The sequence below is a fragment of the Seriola aureovittata genome, chromosome 24 (assembly GCF_021018895.1).
Source record: "Seriola aureovittata isolate HTS-2021-v1 ecotype China chromosome 24, ASM2101889v1, whole genome shotgun sequence".
NCBI classification, from domain to species: Eukaryota; Metazoa; Chordata; class Actinopteri; order Carangiformes; family Carangidae; genus Seriola; species Seriola aureovittata.
This window is the reverse complement of record NC_079387.1, coordinates 1,324,133-1,334,632: the sequence shown is the minus strand read 5'-3', so window position 1 is coordinate 1,334,632 and position 10,500 is coordinate 1,324,133. Positions and strand designations below refer to the sequence as shown.

General features: G+C 40.9%; 1 protein-coding gene across 1 annotated transcript; it reads left to right on the top strand.

Moving 5' to 3' along the window:
- The first annotated feature begins 555 nt into the window (after positions 1-555).
- On the top strand, positions 556-7,382 carry LOC130165146 (neuronal acetylcholine receptor subunit alpha-2-like). Its single transcript, XM_056370128.1, has 8 exons — positions 556-722; positions 2,983-3,134; positions 3,255-3,299; positions 3,447-3,556; positions 4,298-4,517; positions 5,370-5,872; positions 5,962-6,391; positions 6,480-7,382. The coding sequence occupies exons 1-8, from the start codon at positions 566-568 to the stop codon at positions 6,603-6,605; spliced, it is 1,743 nt and encodes a 580-aa protein (XP_056226103.1). The 5' UTR covers positions 556-565; the 3' UTR covers positions 6,606-7,382.
- The last annotated feature ends 3,118 nt before the right edge of the window (positions 7,383-10,500 follow it).

Below are 10,500 nucleotides of genomic sequence, written 5' to 3'. Positions count from 1 at the left end.
CACAATGCCTGACTGAGGCTGAGAGACTATTGACCTTGATGGAGTGTGTATGTGTGTGTGTGTGTTTGGTCTCTGCAGTCAGTTAGGATCTTATGCTGGTCTCAGGAAAATGTATTGGTCTTCTTATGCACAGATTGAATCCACAAAAGAAGAAAAAATGTTGGAGATTGCTATTTCATTATTCAAATGAAACTATCACTAAATCAGTAAATTTGATACTGAAGAAAACGATAAAACCTGATGATGAGTCCTGTCCCATTACTCTACAATGATAATAGTCTACTATCTTTTCTCATAATTATGACTTATTAGGCTATTACTTAATATAATTACTTAATTATCATTATATCCATCTATATCTATATGATATTGCACCAATAAAGAAGTGCAACAAGCTGATACAGTATAATATACATGGCAATAATAATATGTTTTTTCCAACATTAAAGCTGTTTAATGGAAAGTAAAAGACATTAATAGTTGGGCACCGGCAGAAACACATGTGATGTAATGGCAGGAGTCGGGGTTGAGGCTGTTTGGGGGGGGGCTGACAAATTGTGTGGAGATGATCGGTGGAGGAACAGAGGCTTCAAACTTATTGTCACACAACCTGAGCTTCACCTTCACGGAGCTGGACTCTTTGTTTCTGTCGTTTCCAATGGAGCAGAGAAGAGATCTGACACCGCTGATCTGCTGCTGCTGCTGGATCCTCGTCAGCTCCGGTGAGTGAGGCGGTGAATTCATTGTAGAAAACGCTGCTTAAAACGAATCAGTTATAATCTTATAACATTCATACAGGCTAGTAAAACTTAACAGAAGCGTCCTACCATCTAATATTTTACAGTGACTTCATAATAATTTGTTTTTCATCCCTGACTCATTTTAGAATATGCAACATTCAATGGTGAGTTTATTATGATAACATTCTTATGGTAATCTTATAATATTTCCAAAGACTTAACAGAGTGATTTTGCCACTTAATTGTGACTTTATAATATCTGGTTCTTTACTTTATAATAATTAATGGTATTATACCTGCTGTGGTATCCCATAATAACTGAGTAATCATTTTATGAAGCTTTCATATTTTTGCAGTATCAATTTAAAATGCACCATAGGAGAAATAAAAAATCACTTTTTTTTTCTCCACTGAAGGTGTGAAGTGATTATATACTCACTCATAATTTTAGGTAGCTGAAGCTTAAGTCTCCTATAAGACTGCTATAGATGTTTTCTTGAAGGAATCCTGTACTTTTTCTTTCCCGGGAAGCGCAAAGATGGCAAAGACACATATTTAACCTGCACTGACAAATTCAATAAAGTGTTAAACTCCATCATAATGATGAACGATCTTACAGCATCTTGAATAATGAGCACACTGTTGGAAAACTGGGAAAATCATATGCATCATATACTGTATGATGATTCCAGAGAAAATTAAATCATCTGAGGTGCATTTACGTTTTTGTTGCATTTTTTTGTAACAGAATTAGGAAGCTGCATTAAAACAAGCACACTTTATTAAAATGCCTTACCTGCCACTTATTAAAAAAAGTGCATTTTAATGACAAAAACTGAATTTAAATGTCATGTTGAGCTGTCATAGAAGAGGAAACAACTGACCCATCATCCTATCAGGGTTTAACCTAAATAATTTGTTGTAAATAAGAAATTGCAGATATCATAAAACCTGGAGTTTTGGAGTGTTAGAAAAAAAAAAAACCGCCTCAGTGCTGAATCCTGTAATCCCACAACACATGATCCTCCACTGGCAGAGCCTTACCTGAAACATCATTTTGTCGGTTATAAATAGACAATATAATCACAAAACCTGGCATCACACACACACACACACATTTGCACAGTCTGTGCTCCTGGCTCGCCGTTTCTTGCACTGGCTAATCCTAAATTACTCGCTGGTGATGCCAGGTTGCTCGCCAGAGTTCAAAGCTGTGAGCTCAGAAGCAGAGAGACAGAGAGAGAGAGAGAGGGTGAAGGAGAGGCCGCTGGTCTAAAAGTGAAGAGAAGAAGTAGATATTTTTACCACATGCAGCATCAGTGTTCATTTAACCTGCAAGAGAATAAATCACACCGGACACTAAAGGTCAAACAGCAGAGGTTTATTCCAAGCATGAAATGATGCATCTGTGGAGAGACGACTGCCGCTGATCTGCTTGATCCTTATACAAAGTTCAACTATCTCCAACTGCGGAACATAAAATTAAATCAAAGTGCAGCAGCTCACATCCTCTGGAAATGTGGAAAATGCTATGAATAATAGTTCAGGTAATTACCTCTCTTCAGAGAGTGGACACAGTATCTCACTCAGCTGTAATGACTGTTGGAAAACAAAGGGAAAACGGGAGAATAGCCCTTTAAAACCTCGGATAGAGAGGACGCTGATGGTGAAAACTAACAAAAGAAGCATGGAGGAGAACAGAAAAGAGAAGAGCGATTAAGAAAGAAGAAATTTGAAAGATTTTATCCAGTTTCTGGACATAAAATAAAAAAGTTGAAGCAAATAGGAATAAAATAGTTTTATCCAATTATTAAAAATAATAAGAAAAACTTATGGAGGAGGAAAAATTGGAACCACTTTCTTATAAAGATGCAACAAAAGACTTTATGAATGGTTAACAAATATCCATACACATATTGTGCTACAAACAAGATCTGTGTTAATTAGTGAGTTTAAAGGGGCTGATAATTGGATTTTGTTACTAATGGATAGAGCCAGGCTAGCTGTTTCCACCTATTTCCAGTCTTTATGCTAAGCTAAGCTAAGCTGCTGCAGACTCCAGCTCTTCTTCCTTTTCTCTGCAAGAAAGCAAAAATGTGATGTTTCCATCTCAGGTTGTTTTGATTAAAATAACTGAAATCAACGAACAACACTGAAATGTTGTTACTCTACTGTGACCTCTGACCTCTCCTCCTCCTCCTCCTCCTCCTCCTCCTCCTCTTGTTCTGTCTCTCTCTGCCAGTGCTGGCCGCTGAGTGGACTCACGGTCACACCGAGGATGAGCTCTTCAGGAGTTTGTTTGGAAGCTACAGCAAGTGGACGCGTCCGGCACGAAACATCACCGACGTGGTCATCGTCAAGTTTGGCCTCTCTATCGCACAGCTGATAGACGTGGTACGACAGGCGTGATATCTCCACCCCCATATCTCCTGTGAAAACACACAGATATATAGATTTAACGCCAGATGCCCTCACACCACTCATCAACTTTTTGTGTGAATTCTTGGCTTTTAGGATGAGAAAAACCAGATGATGACGACCAACGTGTGGTTGAAACAGGTAGGAAAGAGACAGAGGTTTGTTAGTTGCAGTAGTGTTTATCTACCCCTATGGAAGCTCTCAATTTTGAATGAAAGTGTAAAATTAAAAGTGGGTCAAACAAGAACTGTGTCTTAAATCTGCCTTAAGAAATGTGTGTTTTGACAGGAATGGACAGATTATAAGCTGCAGTGGAGTCCCTCCGACTTTGACAACGTGACGTCCATCAGAGTTCCCTCTGAGCTCATCTGGGTGCCCGACATCGTTCTGTACAACAAGTAACAAAAAACATTAGAACCTGAGAAAATGCAGATTATTGTCATTTTTTCTGCATATATAAGTTATTTTGCAGTGTGCACACACATCTGGGAACATGCACAGACGACAAGGATTCTGTACTTAAACAGAGTTTGAATGTCTGTAGGAGTTGGAAATTATCTGTAGTGATCAATTACCTGCTTGATCCATAACATCGTGCTCATTGGCTGGAGAGCGTATGAGGAGGGAAGGTCACTTAAGATTATACCAGAGCATCTCTGCAAATTCCTGCATACCAATTGGTGATACATGCAAATTACCCTGTTGAATAAATGACCCTGTTTCTGTTGCGGCTGCACAGCGATCTTGCATCAGACAGCTTTAGTCAGAGTTTTAGTTTCTTCCCTTCTGGGCTCGAGGAAGCATTAATTGTGAAATTTTGTCTGGAAGGAGATGAAACTTTCCTCCCCTCCTTCAGCGTTTGTTTAAACGAGGTTGCATCATAAAGGCAGTGTTAACATTCACTGATCAATTATTTAACACTGCCTCTGTAAATGGGCATCGCTCCAGGTTTATTGATTCACCTTTTTGAGTTTGAAACATAATGAGACGGAAACATGGGCTTTGCTGAAAGGAAAAAAAAATATGATGAAAAATCCTTCCTTTTTCTCCCAATAACATGTCAATATTGGTATCCTCTCTCTTTCTTTCTTCCTCCCTTTCAACTTTGACCTCATTTTCTTTTCTTCGTCTTTTTCCAGTGCAGACGGGGAGTTCGCCGTCACCCACATGACCAAGGCCCAGCTGTTTCACACCGGCCGTGTCCGCTGGGTGCCGCCGGCCATCTACAAGTCGTCCTGCTCCATCGACGTCACCTTCTTCCCCTTCGACCAGCAGAGCTGCAAGATGAAGTTTGGCTCCTGGACGTACGACCGAGCCAAGATCGACCTGGAGCCCTTCGAGAACACCGTGGACCTGAAGGTTTGTTTCTCTTCCTCTGTTTTGCTTCTCATTTTGACTTTGTGCAATTTCGGCACAATTGACATCTCTGCTCTCTTGTGATTTGCTCTATTACAGTGTTTAGTTCTGCAGCAGGATGCCAGCTAAACACTTTTTAATTAACACAAGACTTCTCAGCATCATTCAAGATCAGCAAAAGACAGGAAACGAATAAACCGGAGAGATTTCTCAGGTTTTAAAAAGCTAAAAGTTTGTTTAAGAGCTGAGAAGAAGTTAGTTAGTGTTGCACGGTTGGTTAGTTGGTCCACGACTTTGGTCTAGAGCAAAATCCCATGACTCCAACTGAATGGATATACATGAGATGCAGACATTCATGGTTCCTAGAGGATGAAGCCTAATGACTCTGGAGGTCCCCTGAATTTCCTTGTGGCGCCATCAGCAGGTCAAACATATTCACTTATCGAATGAATATCTTCCCAAAATTTAGTTGAGATATCCATCGTGTCCAGAGGATGAATCCTTATCATTTTGTGTGCTGTTGATTGAGAGCACACTGGGCCCAGCTGCAGCTGATGAAGCTGCCGACCATCCATTCAGCAGCCGCAAGACACAATCAAAAGCAGAACAGGGGCCGTCATAGACCCTATCAAACATTCCCATCAGCTTTAGTTGTACTCTATTGATGCTAATTTGCATGTCAAATAATTGATTATAGTTCATTTCACGAACCAATTTCATGACAATCCAGCCAATATTTGTTGAGACATTTTACTAAAAGCCAAAAACCTCATTGTGGTGGCACTAAAAGAAAAACCCAGGGACATCCCATTAGTCACATCACAACCATGGCTAAAACAAAAATCTAACCTCTAGGATTACTGGGAGAGCGGAGAGTGGGCGATCGTCAACGCCGTGGGCACCTACAACACCAAGAAATACGACTGCTGCCATGAGATCTACCCCGACATCACCTACTATTTCGTCATCCGCCGCCTCCCGTTGTTCTACACCATCAACCTCATCATCCCCTGCCTCCTCATCTCCTGCCTCACCGTCCTGGTTTTCTACCTGCCGTCGGACTGCGGCGAGAAAATCACGCTGTGCATCTCCGTGCTGCTGTCGCTCACCGTCTTCCTGCTGCTGATCACAGAGATCATCCCGTCCACCTCGCTGGTCATCCCGCTGATCGGGGAGTACCTGCTCTTCACCATGATCTTCGTCACGCTGTCCATCGTCATCACCGTGTTCGTGCTGAACGTGCACCACCGGTCGTCCGCGACCCACACCATGCCTCGATGGGTTCGGAGGCTGTTCCTGTCCGCGGTGCCGCGCTGGCTGTGCATGAAGCGTCCACATCATGGACTCAGGCCTGTCAGGTGAGGCGGTTTACACGTTCAGTGTATGTAAACAATAAAAATACAACTCTGCAGCTCATTACAATTTCCCAAACTCACTTTGTTCTCAGGCGGAGCCACCTGACTGATAGGCTCCTCCCCGTCCGGACGCCTGGCCCCTCCCACATCACATCCACCTGGATCACTGAGGAGTCTGACATCGATCTCCACGGCAACCAGGATGACAACGGTTGCTACAGCAGCCACCAGCTGGACTCCTTGGATAGCAGAAATGAAATTCACCACTGCGATCTTCACGGTTACCCACACTTGGCGAGGTTCCGGGTGCAGAGGATGCCTTCCCTGTCTCCTCCCTCTCTTGGTTACACCCTCCTCCCACAGAGACAGTCCACACTCAGCTTGGACTGGGACACCCCTCTTGTGGAGCGTGGTTCCATCCAGACCCCACTGGCCTCTGTGGTGTCTCCTGCAGTGGCGTCAGCCCTGGAGGGGGTCACCTACATCGCAGAGCACCTGAGAGCAGAGGATGCAGACTTTTCAGTAGGTGTAGCACCTCGTTGTTGTTGATAAGACGGATAATGAAATTTGGACTGTTTTGCAGATGTCTCGTCTTTTCTTGTCTCCACAGGTGCAGGAGGACTGGAAGTACGTAGCCATGGTTGTAGACCGGATCTTCCTGTGGATGTTCATTATCGTGTGTCTGCTGGGGACAGTCGGACTCTTCCTGCCTCCGTGGCTCTCTGGGATGATTTAGATCTAAAGAATGAATAAAAGTAATGAATGATTAATTCAGAGAAGGTGGACTGGTGTGTTCTGTGAGAATAGAAATGAGAGATTTCAGTCACAAAAACTCACGCTTGTTAAGTTCCCTCAGGAGGAAGAGAACGTTTTTGATCCAGTTTCCTTCTGTTTTTGAAATTTGACAAATGTGATGCAACTCTCTCAGCACATGTACAACTGGGAATTTGCAGCAAAAAGATAAATGAAAATCGGACCATAATTAAATGTTGAAAAGAAAAAGGAAACTGAAAACAAATTAATAAAAAGATATAAATGTAAAATTGTGCTTCAGTTGTGCAACAGAAGTGGCAATCAGACACAATCATACTGCACTTGGCAATTTTGGCATTAAAAGTAATTCATACTCTTACCAGCTGGGTGCAACAGTATCACACATGACTGAAAAAGATGGCATCACTCTCGGTTCGACACCATCCAGTCATTCAGTCGTACACAATGGCCTTATTTATTTTTTGTGTTTGTTTCTCCTTTAGTTAAAGTTGTCATGGAAATTGTATTAAAGCCACTGTACTGATGATGCATAATGATATTATTTGGTGAATGGCCAAAGATTTCTTCCAGTTGGTGTCAAAAAAATAAATCCTCTTTGACTTTGAGTAGTTATTTCATGCTCAGATGAGTAAAGCAGCGCCATGTGGTTTCATTCAACTGAGGAATATTCACCTAAATCAGGTCGTTTTTATCTCATTTGAAAGGAAGAAGGTCACTGAAGATCATCCATGTCTTTATTTCCTCCACAACTGACAATTACTGCACTTAATTCTGTTATGAAACACCAGTGCCAAGCGTTTAATATGAACTAAGAAAAGTAACCATATCACTCTCATCTCAGATTTGATTTTCCCACTTATTTTAATCCTACTGATTCCCTACAAAACTGATTACTGTTGAGATCTTAACAAGTGGTCCTAGTGTTTATAAAATCTTGTTTTGTAACTAATTGTGACCAGGTCTTTTCTGCCCTAAGCTGCAGGACTCAAGATCAGTTTCCATCCAAATATAGTTACATTTCCTGTGGTTATTAGTGCCACGGGTGCTCAGCTCCGAGGCACTCCTCTACAGCTAGAATAGCTTAATATTCTGTTTCGGGTTTATTATTCTGCCTTAAAATGCAGTGGAGCAAGTGGAGCAAGTAACTGACAACAGGCAAAGGACAAAAGTTCATTTCAGGCAAGCAGCGCTTCCCTTTATCCACCAAGTGTTTGAGAGAACTCAGCTTAAAACTCAGTCATCTTCTGAGACTTCTTCTCAGACATCTTCTTATTATTTTTTTCTGCTTTTTTTGCATAAATCTCTTAAACCACTTCAGTTCTGCTCAAACCTATCAAATGTTTATTAGTTTTCGGGATTTTAACCCTTTAAATGCCAGTTTGAAGACATGTTGCCTCTTGTTTTATTAAAAAAAACAACACAGAATATGAGATATTTCCCACATAATACATGATGGAGGGATGTGACATTGTTTTATATCAGAGTCTTTTATATCAAGACATTTCTCAAAACCAGAGTATGATCAGGGTGACTTTTGAACACTGGAAATAAATCATGTACTCATCCTGGCAGTAGCCCCCGTGGCACTCAAAATTTCCCTGGAATTTTCTAGTTATATTTGATCTTTTACAATTTTTTCATTTAATTGATTTTTAGCCTTGCCAGCAGCAGCCGGCACTTTCATCCAGCCTGAAATAGCTCAGCTGTTATGGTTTAGCATGACGGACAAGTTATGTTTGGATTTTGTTATTTCCTGTTTTATTTTGTAATCAGTTTCCTTGTGTGTCTCTTGATGTTTATACTTCCTGTCTTTGTAATGTTTCCCTGTTTGGTGATTGTCTGCCACCGCCCTAATGTGTTTCACGTGTGTTCAATCACCCTTGCCTCCCTTGTGTGTATTTAGTCAGCTGTAACTGTCCTCTGTTATATCTGTTGTTATGTCAAATCTCTAAACTACAAACAAAAACAGGCCAAATATAACTTCAAATCGAAAATTCATCCAAATATTATACTGTACATAGCCCATATTCATAGTGCCTCCCACTGATCTGTTCACACACTGATGGCTGCAAAGATACTAAGCAAGTTACTGGCCTATTGGAGTTCAGTATCTTGCTCAAGGACACTTTGACGTCTATAACTATAAAGTGCTGCTTGTTGGACAACAACACAGGTCTGTATCAGCTGCCTGTTGCCTGACTTATACCGTGATCCCAATCTGATAAGTTTGTGTAAATTTGCTTCGAAGTTCCTGTTTGTTCAAATCCAGCAAATCCAATAAAAACAAGAACTGTCATCCGCAATGAAGTGGTTGATCATGCTGCATCATTTAACAAGATTTATGTGCAAGGAAATGAAATGTTTCTAAACACTGAACAATACAAAGGTTTGAGCAGAAGGGGGTTGGAGTAATGAGTCATTTAATTTTTTCTAACAGGTTCAAAAGTTTAATTTTGTGCAGTGTGCGCACCATGACAGGTTGATTCTTCCCTCAGCACCAGCCCAGGTCAAACATTTTAAATATTTGCTCATCGTGCTACATCATACACCGAGCTTGTGAGTGAAAAGACGTCATTAAAAAAAATCATCAGGATATGATTCACATCAACAAACATGCTTGTTGTTCTCTGTGGCTGCAGGAGTTAAAGGGAATCAGTGCTGTGTGACACAGCTCCAGGTCAGAGGTGAACGTGATTGCTACGTTATCCTGCGTTTTTTAACCTAGTTTACATCCATGTGGCGTTTTTTATATATCATACAAGACATATCATGAGTGAAATAATCAGTATTTCCATCTTGGAACTGCAGTGAACCAATGACAGTCTCATAAAAACAGGTTTAGAGTTTCATACGTCACAAACCTGAGGAACCAATCCTGTCACCTCGTCAGTAAAGAGAGCGAGAGTTAGCACAACAAGAACAGGCTAACAAACAACATAAACAAATGAAAGATGCTAACTACGCTAACCGTTCTGATAAGTTCTGATAAGCTAAGTCTGTGATGTTTCCTCCTCTAACCATCCTGATGCTCGCTGCTCTTTCACCTGGCAAGGTGGCACAAGCAGCGGTGGTGGGCGGGGCATAAGGCCTGATCCAGATTTCCCAATGAGGAAGTAAGAGTAGATGTGTTTACGGCCCCCGTTTATGTTTTTTTTCACTTTTTATTTGTGAAAACCATGTTATACAAAATATTAATCATTTCATACATTTGTTTCACTGGATACGTGGGAACTTTGACCTTCTGGTGATGCTACAGTCATAGGGTCACTGAATCTGAATCTATAGGCCTAGATGTTAAGATATTTCCATTACATCACCTCTACTCAGTTGACATTTTAGCAAGAATCACATGCTGCTGAAAACCCTGGGCTAAGTAGGTTTCAGAAGAAGAAGAAGAAGAGGATGATAGGAAGCAGGTGAGCAAGTATGATGTTCAGCTGCCAGGAATTTGTGTTTTATTAATTCCTGGCATACAGCAAAAACAACACTTCAACTGTATAAAAAATTCAAATTCAAATAAAAAAAAAAAGACAGTGAAGCCTGTTAAAGCATCAGAAGCCTGGGTGTTTTATGGTTTCACAAGATATTATAGAAACAGAGAATCAAAAGTTCTGAGAAGTTACGTCAAGTTCAAGCGTACGATCCGAGAACACGGCAAAGTGAAAAATGATGACACAAACTCATTCACCCTGCCATCGTTTTCAAACCCTAGCTGCTGCTTCTCCTAAATTTAGTATAGTCTTGAGAATTAAAATCTGGCATGAAGATCAAAAAAAGATTTCTTTCTTCTACTGTACTTAGACCTTATTTTTCATTTCAATTTTGCAGCAGAGATTCTGCTGTAAATATATAAATAT